At 43.2% G+C, this 21,616-nt stretch overlaps 1 protein-coding gene across 12 annotated transcripts in view; it reads left to right on the top strand.

The window, feature by feature from the left end:
• JADE3 (jade family PHD finger 3) overlaps positions 1 to 21,311 on the top strand; it is a 165,213-nt gene extending 143,902 nt beyond the window's left edge. For 5 of the 12 annotated variants that reach the window (XM_033948307.1, XM_033948306.1, XM_033948305.1 and 2 more), the window contains exon 13: positions 6,800 to 7,029. In XM_033948307.1, the coding sequence (XP_033804198.1) occupies positions 6,800 to 6,931 (132 nt within the window). In that variant the 3' untranslated portion in view covers positions 6,932 to 7,029. Of the gene's footprint in view, positions 1 to 6,799; positions 7,301 to 8,882; positions 9,083 to 20,950 lie in introns of those variants that run through there. The other 7 variants (XM_033948303.1, XM_033948302.1, XM_033948300.1 and 4 more) reach the window with 4 other exon arrangements.
• Positions 21,312 to 21,616: the final 305 nt, after the last annotated feature.

Here is a 21,616-nt window from a genome sequence, read left to right as displayed (position 1 = left end):
CCTTCTCTTTTCTTTCCTTGACCTCTGAGGGATTTTCTTTCTTCTTTTCTAACCTTTCCTTCCCCTTTCTTTCCTTCGTTTTGCTTCTCCTCCCCTCCCTTTGTACTCTTTTCTCTCCCTTCTTTTACTTTTCTTTCCCTCACCCCCCTTGTCTTCTCTTCCTACCACTTTTACCTTCCCTTTTTGTGTAACTTAATTGGACATGCTTGACCATCGTACTGTATTATATTATCTATTATCATTAATCCCTGATTTCTTTGATATTGCCTTTATATGACTGTCCTTGATTGTTTTTATGACCCTTGTACTAGAGAGCTGCATGGGAACGGGGATGACGGGAATCCCGCGGGCTCCCTAGGGTCGCGGGGATCCCGTGGGGATGCCTCCGAGGGTCGCGGGGTTCCTGCGGGGTTGGATCGCAGTGCACTCGAGCCGCGAGGGTAGTCTCCTCCTTCTTACCTGCCCTGTCGCAGCACACAGCCGAACGGAAGTCTTCCCGATGTCAGCGCTGACATCGGAGGGAAGGCTTAAGCAAAGCCCTCCCTTCCTCCGACATCAGCGCTGACATCAGGAAGACTTCCGGTCGGCTGTGTGCGGCAGAGCAGGTAGGAAGAAGGCAAAGGCGTACGAAAGAGGGGGGAGGGGGCAGTCCGCCCCGGAGAATGTGCACAGCCAATCAGGTCCCCCGATCGACCGACAACAGGCCCGGCCGACAAATTTCCCTGCCCTGTAGCCGCGAATCTAAATTACCTCTTACAGCAGCTTCACTACTTCAGCTGCTGTAAGAAGGTAATTTAGATTCGCGGCTACAGGACAGGGAGATTTGTCCGACCGGGCCTGTTCTGTTGTTGGTCGGGTGCGGAAACGCCACAAAGGTAAGGGGCAGGGAGGGAGGAAAGGTGGAGTGGAGAAGAAAAGATGCTTAAGGGGGGAGAAGGCCGCTGAAAGCACTGGGGAAGACAAAGGGGTGGAGAAGGACGCTGAAAGGACATGGGGTAAACGGGAGGAGGGGGGGGAAGGATGCTGAAAGCACATGGGGAAGACAGAGGGGGGAGAAGGACCCTGAAAGCATTGGGGAAGACAAAGGGGTGGAGAATGGCACTGAAAGGACATGGGGAAAACAGGGGTGGAGAAGGCCGCTGAAAGGACATGGGGAAAACAGGGGGGTTGAAGGCCGCTGAAAGGACATGGGGAAGACAGAGGGGGGAGAAGGACGCTGAAAGGACATGGGGAAGGCAGAGGGGGGAGAAGGATGCTGCCTGATAGGACATGGGGAAGATGGTGGGGTGAAGGACACTGAAAGGAAATGGGGAAGAGGGAATGGGGAGAAGACGCTGGCAGGGAAGAAGACAGAGGTGCCAGACTATGGGGGGAGCGGAAGGAAAAAGATGGGTGCCAGACCAATTTGGGAGGGGGGAAAAAGGGAGAGGCACAGTAACAGAGCAAATGGAAGACACAGAGAGAAGAGAGGTAGTGGATGGAAGGAATTGAATGAGAACATGAAGAAAGCAGAAACCAGGCAACAAAGGTAGGAAAAAAATTCTTTTTTTTGCTTAAGGATAAAGTAGTATATTAGTTGTGTTGATAAAAATTTATAAACATTAGAGGCTCTGGTAGAAACCCGTTTACAAAGTATGTATTCTTCCCAATTAATATTTCCAAATTAATAAAGTCTTTTTGCTTATTTTTAAATGGTTTCTACCAGAGCCTTTAATTCAGTAGCATAATTAAATGAAATAACTATTTCTGTAGTTTATAGGGACGGGCGGGGATGTAAGGGATTCCTCGCGGGGACGTAGGGGATTCCTCGCGAGGACGGGCGGGGACGGAGGGGATTCCTCACGGGGACGGGTGGGGACGGAGGGATTCCTCGCGGGGACGGGTGGGAGTCCTCACGGGGACGGGTGGGACTTTGGCAGGGACGGGTGGGGACGGGTGGGATTTCTGTCCCCGCGCAACTCTCTACCTTGTACGCCTTTTTCCTTTTTGTATTTCATTAAAACTCAATAAAATTTCAAGTAAAAAAAAAAAAGGAACTATAAATCTAGAAGTGAGGGGAGGGGGGGTGTCCCAGGAAAGTAAACGGGCAATGGTCTTTATCTCCTTACATGGAATTTATATCAAAGGTTGTTAGTGCCAAATCAGTAAAGATTTTTATTTTGATGCATCACCTGGGTGTAGTGTGTTTTTTATTTTTGTCTTATTTATTTATTTATTTTACTACCTTACAAATCTTACGCCATGGACTCTGAAGGTAAACTTTTTTTCTCTGTCAGAGGAATCTATTGCAGGGTTTACAGGAGTGATGAGGATTAAGGGGTCCTTTTACTAAGGCGTGCTAGCCGATTTAGCGTGCACTAAATGCTAACGCACCCATTATATTTTATGGACGCTTTAGCATTTAGCTTGCGCTAAATCGGCTAGCGCCTCTTAGTAAAAGAGGAGGTAAATTGGGATTGTACAATGCATGCCTGTCTCAAGGTATACTCAGAGGGGAGTTAGATATAAATATTTAGGGACCTTTTTACATAGCTGCAGCAGTGAGTAGCAGCGTGGCAACTGCGACGCAGCCCATAGGAACTGAATGGGCTGCGTCGCATTTGCTGCACAGCATTCGCTACTGCTGATTTGTAAAAGGGGGGGATTCAGTTACTACACTTTTCCCTCCGTATTTGCGGTTTCAGCATTTGCGGTTTCGATTATTCACGTTTTTTTAGCTTGTTGGCTCCTCCCCTCCCCCCCCCCAACTACATCAGCTTGCATAGAGAAAATCGCCGATTCCCAGCACTTTGTTCACCGTGTTTTGCCTCTCCTTCAGGAACAGGCCAGGTCTCCCACTATGTTATTCGCGGTTTCACCATGTTCACGATGGTTTTTAATAGAAAACAGCAAATAACATGTAGAAAAGTTATTTGCGGTTTTCCAGTATTTGTGGTTCTGTTAATCCCCTATCACAGCGAATACGGAGGGAGAAGTGTATTTCCTTTTCATTGCTGAAAATTGGTAAAATTATGTTTCTACATCAACCTGACCCTGTTCTGGCTTATTTACTAGTATGAGGGGACCAAATATTGATGATGAGATCACAGATGCATTGTTTGTCTTCGGACTCTTAATTTTCAAGAACTTCCATGACTTTTCTAAAATGGAAGTGATCTTCCTTCTCTCAAAGGTCATTATGGGCCTCTTCTATCGAACTGCTCTAGCAGTTTTTAGCGCAGAGAGCTATAGGAACTATATGAGCGTCGGGAGCAGCGCAGGCCATTCAGCGTGGCTCACCGCGCTACAAACTGCTAGCGCAGTTTGATAGAAGAGGCCCCAAGTCTGTAATATAATTCATACTCTTCCTCGTGGTGTGATACACAAGAGCTCTGATTACATCTAGAGGAAAATCAGATTTATGATAGATCACTTTAAGATCAGGTCGGCTTCAACAAAGTTCAAAAGTTAGGAAAATCTAGATGTGGAAGCAAAGAGAGATAAACCCCCCTCCTTTACAAAGCCTCGCTAGCGTTTTTAATGCCAGGCGCCGCGGTCACAGCTCCAATGCTCATAGAATTCCTAGCGAGGCTTTGCAAAGGAGGGGGAAAGTTAGGAAGGAGAAACACAACAAGAATGGATATGATTTTTAGTAAGTTTGTCTTACTTGCCAGTTTTCATCAAACTTGCTTTTGTAATGAATTTCATACTTAAAACAACTTTTTTGTTTTGGTATATTACATGTTACAATAACTGTATTCTTTTCCCATCTGATGGTTACATTTTCAGGAAGATTTGGTTTCTCTAGAAAATAGATAGAAATTATTTACTTTATTAAAACTTGTCTACTTTAAAAATCATCGTACTTTTAAAATAAATTGTATTGAATGCATCTGACTAAAAGCTGAGACAGAAGCTTCAATATTTTCCTTGTTTTGGGTGCAAATAGCTTAGAGCAGTGGTTCCCAACCAATGAATATGCAAGGAGCAGATTTGTATGTCTGTTACCTCTATTAAATGCAAATCTCTCTCATGCATATTTATTAGTGCTATCCCAAAAACCCGACTGGTTGGTGGTCCTCCAAGACAGGGTTGGGAACCACTGATCTAGAGTGCTCTAAGAGAGTTTTAAGGATTTTGCAATTCTGGGAATCAAAGCCCAGAAACTGAGGGCTAGATTGTCCCTTCTTTAAAAGTGGTAGGTACCAGACGTCATGACATGTTTTCAATTGTGGCCCCCCAAACTTGGAACTCTCTACTAGAGAATGACACGGTGGCGGTTTACCCGCGGCCATCGCATTTTAGCCGCGGGTCACCCACCGAAAACGGGGAAGAAAACTAGCAGTCGCTGCGGCGACGGGGACAAGGCCATTCACCGCCCGCGGGGCGGTGAATGGTCTTGTCCCCGCAGTGAGGCATGAAGGATCGCGCGGTCCCCGCAGCTCACACCCGCCTGCCCAATCGATTCTAGTGTTTAGCCAGCTCTCTCCCTTCTCCTCACCTTAGTTTGTAGATTTTCTTTTTCGGCGACCCGCACGCTATCAGAGAGCCGCACACGCGCGGCTGCTCAGTGTTCAATCTTCTGCTCTGACGCAACCGGAAACAGGAAGTTGCAGCAGAGCAGAAGATTGAACACTGAGCAGCCGCGCGTGTGGGTTGCCGAAAAAGAAAATCTACAAACTAAGGTGAGGAGAAGGGAGAGAGCTGGCTAAACACTAGAATCGATTGGGCAGGCGGGTGTGAGCTGCGGGGACCGTGCGATCGCTAGTGTTCCCGGCTCAAATTGGAAGGAGGGAGTGAAAGGGAAAGGGGATGAAGTCGGAAAGAAAAACCCACAGCAGGAAAGAAAGGGAAGGACTGGCAGGTGAGCCAGATGCTAGAAGCAGGGGGGGGGGAAAGAAAGAGGGAAAAAAGCTAGATGGGGTTGAAAAGAAGAGACACACTGGTATGGAAGAGGAAGATAGGGGAAATCTGGACACAGGAAGGTAACAGAAAGAGGGGAAATTATGTGCATGGGGCATAGGGACAGAGACATAAAGGGGACATGCCATGGGGATGGTATATGGACACAGGGGGGGGCAATGGCAGATACATATGGGAGATATTAGAAATGGGGAAAATAGGAGCACAGAAGCGAGATGGTTTGTGGGGATGGGACAGGGACCGAGCTCGCAGGCTCCAGTGGCTTGCACAAATTACATTGTAACGTGCCATGAAAATAAGAGGGAGGAAGGTAGATAGATAGGCCACGCGAGAGAAGCTGAAGGGTGGTAGAAAGGAACAGATGGTAAAGGAGGGAGGGAAGGGTGGTGGTGGAAAGGAATAGGACAGACATTGAAGGAGGGTGGAGAGGAACAGACCCCGAAGGGAAATGTGGAAGACAGAATGGGAAGAAGACAGATGCCAGACTATGGGGGAACGGAGGGAAGAAGATGGGTGCTAGACCAATTGGGGGGGGGGGGTTAAGGGAGAGGCACAGTAACAGCAAATGGAAGACGCAGAGAGAAGACACACAGTGGATGGAAGGAATTCAATGAGAAGATGTGGAAAGCAGAAACCAGACAACAAAGGTAGAAAAAAAAATTATATTTATTTATTTATTTTTTGCTTTAGGATAAAATAGTATATTAGTTGTGTTGATAAAAATTTATAAACAAAGCCCTGCCAGCTGAACATCTCTTTCTCTAGTTCAGCAGCAGGAACTTTGATTTATAAGAAAGGAATAAGCTAAATATTACAGTACTAAGGCTTATATGGATGCAGCGGGGACGGTGACGGGGCGGTGAATGGGATGGCAGTGGCGGTGACGGGGCGGTGAAAGGGATGGCGGTGACGGTGACGGGGCGGTGAAGGGAACGGCGGTGACGGGGCGGTGCAGAGGATGGTGGGCCGGTGACGGGGCGGTGACGGGGACAGATTTTTTCCCCGTGTCATTCTCTACTCTCTACCACAATATATAAGAGATGAAAAGGAACTCAGTCTCTTTAAAAATAAATTAAAAACTTTCCTTTTTAAAGATGCTTTTAGTCTCTAAAACAAATAATTTTTAAATAGTGTAGCTATGTCATCCCTCCTTATGTCTTTTCCTTGAATGTTCCCTTCTCTTCTTTTCAGAACATTTATTATGTAACTTTTCCCCTTTTATCATTTTGTGTTATTGTTTCGTCTGTTTATGAGTCTATTTTTTACCTTTTATATAATATTATTTGTATGTTTTTTAAAATGTTTATATATCTCATTGTAAATCGCTTAGTAAATTATGGATAGGCGATTCATCAAATTAATAAAATAAACATAAACATAAAAACTGATGGGCTGCTGCCACAGCTGTTATTGTAGCGATTTCAAAAAGCGAGCCATTCTCAAAAATCCACACATGCAAATGAGGTTGGTGAGAGTAGAGAAGGTTCGCTCCATTTGCACGAGATGAGTCGATGGTGATGGTGATTGGCACATGCGCAGAATATACCACAAAAGAGACGTAAATGTGTGCATGTGCCAGGCAAAGGAACGCTGTAAGCATACATATCGGTGTGTCAATCATAGGCATGCCAGAGCTATTGGATGAAGGGGGAGGGGAGATGCAACGTCGGCTTTCAACAAGCGCACATAAGACATGCCTTTTCTCTCCCCAAAACTACTATAATTGATGTAAATCTTGTAATTTGTTTTTATGCCAAATTTTATCACGAACCACAGCCAGAAATGCATAAGACACAGCTATAATATATGCGCTCAAAAAGTGTGCTTTTGTTCACCCCCCCCCAAAAAAAGACTATAATTTATGTGAATCATGTAATTTTTATTTTATTTTCATAAGGTACAGTCAAAACACCGAGATGCACTTTTCGCAGTACTGGCATCCCCAGACCAGTTGCTGATTTTTGGTCGCCAAAAGCTGACGCCACGCTTGGAGAATCACTCAGCGATGATAAAGAATGGGCCAGAATGATGAGCCCATTTGCATGGCCGAATTGGAGATTGCTAGGAAACTTGGAAAAGACCACCGCTAAATTATAGGCAAGCTAAACTTTGACAGAAATTACTTTGGAAAAAAAGAGAATGACTGCAGATGGTAGATGATGAAATGCCTGTTTGTTTATTGACTATTGAGCTGCATTTTGAGTTAATTTGCATTCAAAAACAAGCACATCCATCATATTGATTAGCAATTCAATTCTATCTACTTTAGTTTTACCATTGTTACAATTACCCATACATAGCTTAAAGAACTTTATATAACCCTCAAATCTAATTTTTTTTGGGGGGAGGTTTCAATTTTATAATTTTAATTATAATGTATATCTGCTCCATTTAACGTGCCCTGAAAAACATTTGCTCCATTTACGGCCTCTTTTACAAAGCCACGCTACCGGCTGTGCTGTGCTAACGGCCCCGAAGCACATAGAGATTTAAAGGGCTTCGGGGCTGTTGCTGCACGGCTTTGTAAAAGAGGCCGTTAGTGTGCCAGAGCTAAAAAAAAGTTTGAGAGGCACTGGTCTAAAGTCTAAGAAAGTTTTTGATTGGATCTTTCCAATCTTTAAATGTAATTCCTTTTCATCCTTGTGCTTAAGCTATTTATCACTTTAACCTGCCCTTCATATAAGGCAGTATAACAAGCGTGAATAAACTGTCACTCTATGGTGGTTCCCATACGCCTATATTTTTAAAGTTTGAGACAACATGCCCCAGTCCTATGTTCACCCAAATAAAGATCAGACTTTTGGAACATAAGAGCCGGCTGAACACTTCTACCATGTCTGCTCCGATGGCTCCTCACTGTTTGGACAAGGACCATGGGTTTACCGATCTGACTTGGTTTATTATCGAACAAATCCCTGTTGAGTTCAAAAGTGATAGTTTGCCCGCATTCAACTTCGGGAACAGTTTTGGATTTTTGAACTTGATACTGTTTACCCGCATGGCCTGAACGAATCTATGGAGTGGAATACCATAGTGTAAATTTGGGCTCTCATTTGATTGGCTGTTGCTCATGACTCATGCTCCCTGCTCAGCTTTTAAGCTCCGTTTGCTTGCTGCTCTGTTGGCTCCTCCCTCTCTCCAGGCTGGCTTGTTTGCTTTATTTGCCGCTCATGGCTGAATAAGTGCTGTCCGCCTAAAGTTACAGGTTTCTGAGGAAGGGACCTAGAGTCCCCGAAACCGGGCTGGTTGAACCTACTCCTGAATTTCATCTGACTTGGCAGTTTACAGTGTTTCCTTGCCTTTGTTTTTCATCTACGGACCATGCCTGCAAGCTAAGTTTTCCCTTTTTGATTCTGGAGGCAGCTGGAGGGACCTTCAAAGCCTTTTTCTCTGTTTCAGCACTGTGAATATGTGGTTGATTATTATCACTGTTGAATTTCACTTTATTTCACCTTATCTTTTGATTTGGTTGGTGGGTGCACACAGGAGGGACTCGATGATGGTGTGCAGGTGGAGGTTATTAGACCTTCAGCTTAGCATGTGAGTGCTGGAGATGTCTTTCTCCTTTCGCTGGTCCTTCACACTGAGACTCCCTCCTTTTTTCAATTATATCATGTATATGGCATATGATTGGTAGTCCAGCGCTCGAGACAGAAGTTAGTTACTTTGAAGGTCCATCAGACCTTTTTTGCTGCTGTTTGTGGTTTGTGGTTTTCGTCATGTTTATACAATTGTTTGGTATGTTGGTGTGTTCTGTTTGATTTTTAGCTCGATTCTTCCTTTTGAAAAAGAATGTTTTTGAAACACAGCCTGTGTTAAGGATGAGAGAAGAAGTGAAGGATGTTGTTTCACCGTTTTGTTTGGTCCCATGATCATATGAAGGAGTTTGTTTAATTACACTTGTGGAGGATCTATTTGCACTTAGCACTTGCACTTTATATACTTCATTTTGTGGAATTTTTGCTTCTTTTGGCACACAGACTTGGTTGTATGCGATTTTGCACTCTGCACTTTGAACTCTGAACTTTTTAGGAGCCCTATTCGCCATCTTGGATTCCCTGGAGCCTGCACGCCTTGGGACTTTCAGCTGTTTGTTTTATGTGCTTATTTGGACCATTTTGAGATAAGTATTTATTCAGCACTTATTTTATTTAATTTTGAATAGTGAACATTTCTTTTGCACATGATTATGCTTGTCTTTCATGTGATCATGTCGGTTTGAGTATGTCTATATGTATGTCTTTTAAAAAAAATATTTTTGATGTTATGATATTAATAAAGTTGAGATATATTTATTTATCATATTAGCTATATATTTATACTGATGTAGGTATTACTTGAACAATTCACATCAACTTTTGTGCTTGGAGTATATGTATTTCCCCCAACAAGTATGCCATGAAGTGTTTTCATCAGCTAGCCACGGTCTTGTAAGAAGAACTGGTGCAGGCCTCGGCTTCTGTCGTAGAGTTACCAGACGTCCTCCTTTTCAGGATGTGTCTGGGGGGTCTGGATGACTTTTCAAAACCTGGCCCTCTTCTTTCCTGAGTTTGGGGCCACTTCTGGAAGGCCTCTGCGCATGTGTGGGTGTCGACACAAAATCATGTATGTGTGACATCATCATGTCCACGTCCACACATGCTCAGAGGCCCTCCAGATGTGGCCCTGAGTTTGGGGGGGCCTTCCAAAACCTGGACATCTGGTAACCCTATGCTCACCATACCAAGAGATAGTAGGGAGATAAGAAGGGACATATATAAGGTTACCAGATGTCCGGATTTCGCCGGATATGTCCTCCGATTAGAGCAAGCGGCAGGGGCGTGGCTAGGGCAGGATTAGGGGCAGGACTGGGGCATAACGAGGCTGGGATGGGCGGGCCTGGGGGCAGATCTAGGGGTCCGGATTTTATGAATGTAAAATCTGGCAACCCTAGACATATAGGATTGTGCCAGAATATTTGGTGGCCCCATAGTGAATTCAATTTAAAATTCTAACGCTTACCCACAAGTCATTACCTACTATGCAGCCTAGCTATCTGAATTCTTCAACTATTCCAAGTGATCTCTTAGATCTTAACAAGACAATAGATTTACCATCAGTTCATAGGACTAAATGGGAGTTTACTCGATCAAAAGCATTTTTAAATTTAGCTCTTAGTGTTTAGGCTCCAAATGTAAATCAGGAGTTGGTTCCAATTTCAAAGCTTTTAAATTCTGAAAACCTACTTTTTCAATTAGCATTTGGTGAGGGCATAGTCCAAAAAGACTAAACTAAACTAAACCTTAAGTTTGCATACCGCATCATCTCCACACTCGTAGAGCTCGGCACAGTTTACAGGGAATGGTATAGAGAAGGAACTCCAATGAGGGATATAGGACAATATAGAGGAAGATTAGAGGGACTTAGAATAATAAAGGGGAGTAAATATTACATTTTTGAGAATAGCCAAGTTTTCAGATGTTTTCGGAAAAGTTGGAGGGCACCTAGATTCCGAAGTGGGGTAGAAAGGTTATATTTATTGCCACCCAATGGGAGATTACGGTTGTTCCTCCTTCATATACAGCATTTTGTGTGTGTGTTTGTTCGTAAGTCTGTCCTATATTTTTATGGAGTTCCCTTTCCATTTTTTAAATTATGTTTTTATTGTAAACTGCTGATTTCAATTGATAGAATCATGGACTACAAATACTACATTGATTTGGGATGCAATTTTAAAACTAGGAATGACCAAAAAGTTTCCCTTTTGGAATAGGTAACCTGGTTACCCTATGGTGGAGCGGAGATAAGATGATGATGGCAAGGGTTGGGAGGGGAGAAAGTGATGAAGGGGAGGGAAGAAGACGATGGGTTGCAAAAATGTAAACAGGGTCAAGACAAAAACCAGGAAGCAAGCCTCCACAAACAAGTCAGGAACCAACAAAAAAAAGCAGAGGTCCAATTTTATTTATCAAATCACAGGTACTTGTGCGGTGGCTCACCATTTTGGTGTATTATGTGTGTTTTTATGCTATTCTTGTGGTTTTGTTTCTATTATATATTTTTAAAATGTTATATGTCAATTATTATTCATATTTCATATATTTTTCACATTGTATTTTTAGATGTTCATTCATAATTTTATTGCTCATGTATATTTATAGGTTTCTGAAGCAGGCCATAGAGGCCGAAACACGTACGTGTCGAGCCACCGCACAAGTACCTGTGATTTGATGAATAAAATTGCAGACCGACGTCTTTTTTGCAAAAAAAAATGTAAACACCATACCAGGTGTGCTGTGACACAAAAAAGGCTGGGAATAACTGCTCTAATACTAGAAATGAAAAATCACAAGTGTCCAGCTGGTTTGTTCACTTTTAGTTTTCATTAGATTAATTTTTCTGCAATCAACTGTGGTAAATCTTTTTCCACATTTGGTTTCAAAAGATGAGAATTACATTGCCATATACATACCATAGTTGTAAGTCATTAGTGTTTCCTTGAAAATCCCTCTCTCTGGGTCAACACCGCTGTCATGTATGGAAACGGACATTTGGCCAGGTTTCTCGTTCTTAAAGCGGCAGCCAATATTACAATCTTCTTTAAGGAAATAGTTTATACATTTTTTCCAAGCATAAAATCTAGCAAAGACAAAAAGTAACTAATGGGAAGTTAGCAGATAAATTATCTGTGTAGTAATATATGTAGTAATTGATAAGGGTACTTCAGATTAAGGGGCCCTTTTAAACTGTGGTAAACACGAGCGCGTGCTTACTGCGAGCCAGAGACGCCTACCGCTGCACACACTGAGGTGTCCCACAGTAAATTTGATGATTTGTGCACGCACCCACAGTGGCTTAGCGAGGGTGACTGGTGCCCGGGTCGGTGACGCCCCTCTTCCTCCCCCTCCCCCACCCCTACCACGTGTGCGCCCACGCCCCTTCCCCATACCTTTTTAACTCCGGCGCAAGCTGCGATGAACCTGCTGCCCACTTCGGCTTCGGCGCACTCTCTGGAAGTGACATCAACGAAAGGGCTGAAGCTGACGTGGGCAGAAAGTTCATCGCTGTTTGCGCCGAAGTTAAAAAGGTACGGGGAAGGGGCGTGTGGGAGGGGGAAGAAGAGGGGCACCACCACCCCGGGCGCCGGTCACCCTCGCTATGCCACTGGCCAGGATTTTCCTGGCCTAATATTCCAGCATCTAACACAGACGCCTACTGTCGACTAACTCAACTCATGACGCCTACTTTCTGGGTAGGTGTCTTGATGCGTTTAGCTCTTCCTTCACTTAAATTAGCTCACTATGAAACTATGCATAAATCTTAGGGATTTTTTCCCCTTTTCTTTGGAATAATTTACCTCCATACGCTCAGAATTTTCTTTTCCCAAATTTAAATCTCTTTTGAAAACTTTCCATTGTTCAAAAGGCTTTTGGCATTTCTTTAGGGCAATCTTGATTTGGGTAGGCGTTTTGGAAGACTGTGGAATCTGGGCTCCTTCCAATTATTCCGAAAGCATCTTAAAACTTGGCTATTTTCAAAAATGTAAATCTTGCTACCCTCTTTATAATCACTAACTCTTATTATGTTTTTCCTTCCTTATATTAAAGTTCCTGTAATCCGGGCCGAGTTCCATCTCCATGGAGAGGATGCGGTATATAAACTTACGGTTTAGTTGGTTTAGTTTGCATAAACTATTAAACTATTAACGCTAGAAGAATTAATAATTAATTGTTTGTTTTAGAGTTTGTATGAATCTTTCCTTTTATATAGCTAGCGTTCCTTTTCAGTATTTTATAATAGGATTGATCATTGTGTAAGCCGCTGTGACTTGTTACATTATCAAGTTTATAATAAACATAAACATACTACGAGGTGGTAGGAATCTACTGAGTAAGGCGCTTACCAGCTAATTAATATTCTAAAATTGTTTATTTTATGGTGTTTTAATTTTCAGAGCCAATTAATCAATTAAAAAAAATTTAGGCACCTAACTCGGTAAGCACTGTTTATAATAATAATAATAATAACAGTTTATATACCGCAATACCGTGAAGTTCTATGTGGTTTACAAAAGATTAAAAAGATACAGAATAGTTGTACTTAAGTGGGGAAAGAAGAAGTGAGTAAGAGGTCAGGAGGACCGTTATTGAGGAGAGAGAGAGGAACGGGTCAGTTGTTTAGGTATTTCAGGAACATGTATATTTTTAAGTGCTTCATGAATTCCTTGTAAGTAGTGGGCGAAAGCAATTGGTCTAGGTCTTTACCCCATACGGCTGCTTGGTGTGAGAGAAGCTGTTCATGGTGTTTTTTCAGTTTGCAACCTCTAACTGGAAGGGAAACGAAGATTGAGTGTGTGCTTCACTTGTGTCTGTTAGTGGAAAAGGAGAAAAGGTCCGTTACGTATTTGGGGGCTAGTCCATAAAGTACTTTGAAACAGATGCAGGCGAATTTAAACTTTACGCGTGCTTCCATCGGCAGCCAGTGCAGCTGCCGGTAATAAGGTGTCACGTGATCGAATTTCTTTAGCCCGAAGATAAGTCTGACAGCTGCATTTTGCACAATTCGAAGACGTCGCGTGTTCTTTTGGGAGATTGCTAAATAGGCGATGTTGCAATAGTCAAGGTGACTTAGTACGAGGGATTGTACTAGGATTCTGAATGCTGACGTGTCGAAGTAGGATTTAACGGATCTAAGTTTCCAGAGGGTGAAAAAACCCTTTCTGATTACGGAGTCCACCTGGTCTTTCATGGTTAGGCATTGATCCAGAGTTACACCCAATATCGTCATGGTGGACTGAATAGGGTAATTAAGTTCATTGATACATAGTGGGGTTTTGGTATCAAGCGGGTGGGGAGAGGCAATGAAGAATTTTGTGTTTTCTGGATTGAGTTTGAGCTTAAAGTCTGTCATCCATTGTTCCATCACATTTATGGCTTCTGATGCCTTGGGAATGGACTCGTGCTACATGCTACATGCTAATTGTGCAATTAGTGCTTAAGAACATAAGAATTGCCGCTGCTGGGTCAGACCAGTGGTCCATCCTGCCCAGCAGTCCGCTCATGCGGCGGCTCTTAGGTCCAAGACCAGTGCTCTAAATGAGTCCAGCCTCACCTGCATACGTTCCAGTTTAGCAGGAACTTGTCCAACTTTGCCTTGAAACCCTGGAGGGTGTTTTCCCCTATGACAGACTCTGGAGGAGCGTTCCAGTTTTCTACCACTCTCTGGGTAAAGAAGAACTTGAGAGAATCCAGAGAAGAGCAACTAAGCTAATAAAGGGTATGGAGGACCTCTCATATACTGACAGACTGAAAAAGCTGGGGCTTTTCTCCCTGGAAAAGCGGAGACTTAGAGGAGACATGATAGAAACCTTCAAGATCATGAAGGGCATAGAAAAAGTAGACAGAGACAGATTTTTCAAATTATGGGGAACCACAAGTACAAGGGGGCACTCAGAGAAATTGAAAGGGGGAAGGTTTAGAACAAATGCCAGGAAGTTCTTTTTCACCCAGAGGGTGGTGGATACATGGAACGCGCTACCGGAGGATGTGATAAGCAGGAGCACACTACAGGGCTTCAAAGAAGGTTTGGATAAGTACCTGGAGGACAAAGGGATTGAGGGGTACAGATAGGAGTAGAGGTAGGTTATACGGATAGGATTAGAGGTAAGTTACAAAATTAGTCTGGACCACTGTTCAGGCAATAGGCCTGATGGGCTGCCGCGGGAGCGGACCGCTGGGCAAGATGGACCTCTGGTCTGCCTCAGCGGAGGCAACTTCGTATGTTCTTAGGTTTGTATGGAATCTATCCCCTTTCAAATTTAGAGAGTGCCCTCTCGTTCTCCCTACCTTGGAGAGGGTGAACAATCTGTTTTTTAATCTAAGTCTATTCCTTTCAGTATCTTGAAAGTTTCGATCATTTCCCTTCTCAGTCTCCTCTTTTCAAGGAAGAAGAGGCCCAGTTTCTCCAATCTCTCACTGTACGGCAACTCCTCCATCCCCTTAACCATTTTAGTCGCTCTTCTCTGGACCCTGTCAGGTAGTACCGTGTCCTTCTTCACGTACGGCGACCAATGCTGGCGTTGAGGTCTATCACACGCGGCAATGTAGCGTGCGCTATTCCGTGCGTTAAAGCCCTAACGCGGCTTAGTAAAAGGAGCCCTTAGTCGTCCTGCAGGGATAATCGAATGTTTTCCTAGATATCCTGGACAAAACTTAAACGTTGTGAGTTACACGATGTAAAAATAGGTATAAGTGCCAAAAAAGTTACCCAAAGTGACCAGATAACTACTGCAGAGACAAAGGGCTACATTCACTAAGCTCACCGATCACGTCCTGACCACTTTGGGACCACATAGCGACCCGATTTCCCTCCGACCCAATTCACTAACCTCGTGGCTGAACATCCTTCAATCCAATCCGATCCGCGCATGCAAATGAGGGGAAACGGCATGTAAAGTAGGCAGGCAGCAATTCACTAACCAAAAACTGGAACACCGAGTGGTTTGGCCGATCAACAAACATGCGATTGCTGTGAGCCAGTCACACACATCATTTCCAACTGCATCTCCTGCTCTCACTGCCCCAACTTTCCTGCTCTCTCTATGCCCCCGACTTTCCTGCTCTCTGCCCGATCACCCCCCCCCCCTGTTTCCGTCCCGTCTCTTCTGGCCTTTCCCTGCAGTGCGAACCCGTGGCTTTAACCCACGGGTTTAAAGCGGATTAAAACCAGAGTCTGGCTATAGTCAAAAGTTAAAAAAGAAAAAGGTCCCTGCAATCGGTTGGGGACGTGATTCTGAGCGTCCTCATTTGCATGAGGACGCTTCGTGAATCGGCCCCCCCGGCCCACGGATCAAATCAGATCTTGCACGGATTGGATCCGATCTGTGGGCTTAGTGAATATAGCCCAAAGTAAAGACCCCCCCACACAGTCCCCAAGTGTTCACTAACCCCCTCACTCCCCCCACAAAGATCAGAATAAAAAAAAGTACATACCTGTCTCCAGAACATCAGTACTTGGTATAGGAAAGCCTAGTAGAGCTGCACCGATGTGTCTTAAATAGCCTGGGAGGGGGGGGGGGGGGCTAGTGAACCATAGAGAGGAGTACCTAGACCCATAAGCCACTCTAACCGCTACATTTATGGTGGAACATATGCACCCACCAAACCCCCCAAAACCCTATTCTACTGTCCTATAGGTGCCATCTGCAGCCATAAGAGCTATTGGGACTGTAGACAGGTGGGTTTAGTGGTTTTTGGGGGTGTTTTGGGTGGCTCACCATAACCTATAAGGGAGTTCTGGTAAGATGTTTATGTGGCACCCTTTTTGTGAAGTTCACAGCAGTGCCTTCTAAGGTGCCCCACAGCTCTGTTGCCACATCTGTTTGGCCAGTCCATTACAAGATTGGTCCCTCCCATGTCCAAATGGTCTTGTTCTGGGTGTTTGGGACTTGGGCGAAATTTTTGGTTGAAAATGTTGTGTAAAGATAGACGACCGGGTGGTCTGAACAATCAATAGCCTGGACGTTCAAATAGACGTATTTTATGAAAATGGGCATTTTCCCACTGCTGACTTTGGGCATCTAGTGCCTTACGCCCAAATTGGACTTTAGACGTATTTTTGATTATGTCTGAGAATTTCTGTCTGGGGGACAAAATAACTCGAAATGTAATGAAACATGACCTAATTTGACATGAAAATAAACCTGGTGAAAACACATTTCAAGTTTGAAAATAATATTAGACTGGCGATTCCAGAGAAATAAACTCCCCAACATATTTTTATGGAAGATGCAGTTCCAACGTCTACAAAATAAAATCACTGATACAGTGAAAAGCACTTAGGGAATAAAGAAAATAAAAACATAAATGTTGCCATATTGGAACAGACTGAAGGTCCATCAAGTCCAGCATCCTGTTTCCAACAATGGCCAACCCAGATCCCAAGTACCAGGCAGAAAACCAAAGAGTAGCAACATTCCAGGGCTGAGATTGTGATGTCATAATGCCACATTCCACCAGTGCCTAAGAGCCAAACTCATCAATTATGTCACAATGGCTTGATTATCCTACACTTGACTCACATAAGAACATAAGAGCTGCCATACTGGGACAGACTGAAGGTCCATCAAGTCCAGCATCCTGTTTCCAACAGTGGCCAATCCAGGTCATACCTGGCAAGATTCTAAAAGCACATTTTATGCTGCTTATTCTAGAAATGAACAGTGGATTTTCCCAAGTCCATCTTAACAATGGCTTATAGAGTTTTCTTTTAGAAAATTATCCAACCCTCTTAATTGTTTTTACCAGGCTGTCAGGGTAATGAATTTCAGAGTTTAATTACATCTTGAATGAAGAAATATTTTCTCTGCCATTATGGTGTGAACTTTTGTCCAGTCTCTGAAGGGTGAACCCCTTGACCTATGCAAAAAGGGGTCATTTATAATCCTCAGTGAGCCATTTGATCTGCTGTTGAAATCACTTGGGTTTTCTTCTGTTTGTTCTGTCTAGATTAGAACATAAGAATAGCCATGCTTGATCAGACCAATGGTCCATCTACTCAGTATCCTGTTTCCACAGTGGCCAATCCAGGTCACAAGTACCTGGCAAGAAGCCAAATAGTAGCAACATTCCATTCTACCGATCCCAGGCAAGCAGTGGCTTCCCCCATGTCTGTCTCAATAGCAGACTATGGACTTTTCCTCCAGGAACTTGTCCAAGCCTTTTTTTAAAAAACCTGTTTTGTTAACTGCTCTTACCATATCCTCTGGCAATGCATTCCAAAGTTTAACTATTTTCTGAGTGAGTGAAAAAATATATCCTTCTGTTGGTTTTAAAAGTATTTCCCTATATCTTCATCGGGAATCCCTTAGTCTTTGTCATTTTGATAGCGTAAAAAAATCGATCCAATTGTACCCATTCAACACCACACAGGATTTTGTAGACTTCAAACATATCTCCTACTATATAGGCCCCTTTAAGTTATATAAGTCATGGGGAAGGTATTATAGAGTAATACTTACAGATAAGAAAAGGTAAGATTCCTTGCAGAGAAGAGATTTCTTGTCGAACAGTTTTCTTCAGCAATCCATGTAAATTCAATGTACTCTTCATTGAAACTGATCATTTTGAAGTTTTCATCTGTTTTTTGGGCTGCATTACAGTTAAAAAAAAATAACAGATTATTTTAGCAGCACAACACTTGAAATCCCAATCAAAAATAGTCCATAATGTAACAAAGGACCTTTTGTTCATTCCAGCTGGCCAATTTGTCCCTACCATGTCACTACAGACCCTACACAATCTCCAGTCATTGTCCTCCTGTCCCATGCCTGCATGCAGGTTGTCTGGAATACTCTGATTTTGTATTTATGTTGGAGTAACTCATTGCCTTTCCGGACTAGCATAAAACCAATTTCTTTTTAGATCTGCAATTCATCAAGTCTCTAGGACTTGAACATGAGTCGATGGCACCTACGGTAACAACAACAAACTCATTGCCAGTCACTTTTTAATAAAAAAAAAAAAAAAAGGTGCAAACATTTCAAAGAGTAAAACTGGTTAATGAGTAGCATGAAATCTAATATAATAAAACGCTAGGCCGCGCATGCGCAGTTCCTAAGTGTGCGCCGCTTTTCTGTGAGCTGTAGCGACAGGTAGGAGTGCGCATGCGCGGCTTAGGGTTCTGTTTTTCGCTCTGCCATGCTCTCTGCTGCTCCTTGCTGTTTTTCAGTCTGGCCTGCTCCCTGCCGTATTGTATTTTTTCGTTGAAAGACGTGGCGGTGACTCCTCTCACGGGATCATGAGAGGAGCCACCGCCGCGTCTTTCAACTAAAAAAATACAATATGGCAAGACGAGCAGGGAGCAGGCCAGACCAAAGCTCCAACTTTAACTGCCAGTCTGGCCTGCTCCCTGTTGAAAGACGCAGCGGTGGCTGCTCCATTATTGCCGTCGCCGCGATGTACGGACCCGCAGGTAGGAGCCGCATGCCCCTACAGTACTCTCTCCCTTCGCCGCCGCCGTTCGTTCTTTCAAAGATGCAGCGGTGGCTAATCTCACGATCCCCGCCTGCGTCGGACTTCCGACGCAGGTGGGGATCATGAGAGGAGCCAACGCCACGTCTTTCAACTAAAAAAAAAAAATCGCTTTTAAAAAATCTTCAGGCGCCAGCTACGGCTTGCCGCACGCGCCCCAACTTCCCAACGCCAAGCGCCCTTTTAAAATCTTCAGGCGCGAGCGAAGGCTTGCCGTACACGCCCTGACCTCCAAACCCCCCCTGCCGGCATCTATTTTTCCTCCTCCTCCCTCTCGCATGCTCACAGCGTTTAAATGAAAAGCGCTGCGCTGTGCTGCCACTGGCCTCACCATCTCCTTTTCACTGCGGCCCGCCCTCTCACAACTTCCTGTTTCCGCTAGGGTTGGCCGCACTGTAGAGAAGACACTGAGGCCAGCAACAGCGCGGTGCAGCGCTTTTCTGTGAGGCAAGCAAATTTCTGTGGGGCATATGCACAGGGGGAGCAGAAAATGAATGTTGCTGGACGGGGGAGGGAAAAGGAAGGGAACAGGGGGAGCAGGCAATGGGTGGGTGCACAGGGAAGAGGGGGAATACTGCTGCTGCACAGGGAAGGAGGGAAAGCTGCTGTTGTACAGGGAAGTGTGGGTGAATGCTGTTGCTGCTACACAGAAGGGGGAATGCTGCTGTTGCTGCACAGGGAAGTGGGGGAGGGGGAGAAAGGGAAAGGGGGCCAGGGAACAATCTTGGTTTGCTTTGGGGGGAGACAAAAGGGGGCCATGGAGCGAGACAGAAAGATAGGCAGGCAGCGCACGAGAATGAAAAACAGACACACAGAAAGACAGCAGGCAGGGAGAGAAACAGAAATAAAGAAACACAGACAGGAAAAGGGGGCCAGGAAGAGAAACAGACAGAAATAAAGACAGACAGTGGGAGGGAGAGACACAGAAAGAAAGAAACACAGATAGACATATTCTAGTACCCGTTAATGTAACGGGCTTAATGACTAGTGATTTTATAATTCTGATATGATCTTAAAGTATGTAGCTTGAAATGATTTTATAATTCTGCTTGGAGTTAAAATCTGTAGCAGTATGTATTTGGTTTTGTTAGAGGTAAATTATGTAAGTTTGCTGGAATTATTGCCTGACCCAAGATAGGATGTTATGGATTTATAGTAAAGTGAACTTCTATTTGAATTTAAGTTAAAGTATATTAATTTTGATGGATTCAAATTCTGATTTCTGATTTGGCCTCTGAGCCAGCAGAGCTATCTGTTCAGAAAAATGTTAAATGCCCCATTCAATAGAGCACAAAAGAAAGGACTGCGCCATCTGCCTTCAGAAAGTGTTAAGTACACCTATTCAAATAACGAAAAGGACAGCCAAGGTGGATACTAGAGCTAAACGGAACTTTAACAGGATGTAGGCCAGAGGAAATGCACAAAAGAAAGGACTGAGCCATTCACCTTCAGCAAGTATTACCCCATAATAGAAGATGTATCTGTGGAACAGTCTGCAAAATCAACAGAAGCTCTTCACACCATTTTAAGCTATTCGAAGATTCTTTTAAAAAAAATAAATCTTAATTAATTTTCAGTTCAAGAACAGTGCAATGAAATAGACATACAATTAACTTCATAAACAGCACTTACAATCAAGCAAAGAATATTAAAAAATATTTTCCCCCCTTCCCCCCTAATTCAAGAACAGAAACAAAGTGCATTAAATTATACATATTTATAAAATCAAAAAACAGCACTTACATTTGATCAATGAATACTACAAAATATATTACCCCCCCCTCCCTGGATGTGCAAATCAAATTGAAAATAAGGGCATAGTTCAACTAATCAGAATTAACAAAATTTGTTAATGGACCCCATATTAATTTAAATAGCTTATTATGATATGATATTTCTGAGTTCATTTTTCATATTTATAACATAAATCATAAAGATCCTCACCAAAAGGAAAAATTAAGTCTGTCCCAATTTTTAGTAATCATCTGCATGGCTATCCCAGTCATAATGAGAAAGAGTCTGTTTTTATATCTTTCTAGTACCGGTTTCAGTCTTAAGCTCCTGATGATGCCTTAGGGTGAAACACAGAACTGTGTCAAGCTAAAATGTTCTCAAAGATCAAGTTTGATTGAATGAAAGTGGAAGCAAATCCAGTAGATAACGGCGTGCAGAAGATAATTGAGAACTGATACATATAAGAAGATTAGGCACTGAATACAGTGTTTTATTTAAAGGATGAACTTTTCATGAATTTTAACTTTTTCTATGTGTTGGATAGATCGGGGGCGCTTCACTGTTTGGGAGAATAATTGTGTGTATGGTTAGTATGAAATAATGTTATAATATGTTTTAAAAGTTTTGATGGTGCTATATTATTATAATAAATGATGAATTATTTATAAGCATAAGAAGCAGTGTGAAACATAGCTCTTATTTGGGTATTTTGTTTATGTTTTAAGGAGAGCTATTAAAAAGTCTTATAAGTCCCAGTGGATTAATTAATATTGGTTGCCAATACATATTCACTGGGGACATTTTGAAAACCTGAGTGATGGGGTGAGTCCCAAGGACTGGGTTAATTCAATAAAAGTGTATCTGTGAACCCATTCTGCACTGTTATTCTTAAGGTCTCTTTGCAAGCAGGTTCCTGCATGCAACCTGCAAATTTTTTTTAATGATACACTTCTCCCTCCATATTTGCTGTG

The sequence above is a fragment of the Geotrypetes seraphini genome, chromosome 6 (genome assembly GCF_902459505.1).
Source record: "Geotrypetes seraphini chromosome 6, aGeoSer1.1, whole genome shotgun sequence".
In the NCBI taxonomy this organism is placed as follows: domain Eukaryota; kingdom Metazoa; phylum Chordata; class Amphibia; order Gymnophiona; family Dermophiidae; genus Geotrypetes; species Geotrypetes seraphini.
The sequence above is the reverse complement of the archived record's forward strand: the minus strand, read 5'-3'. Positions and strand labels throughout refer to the sequence as shown.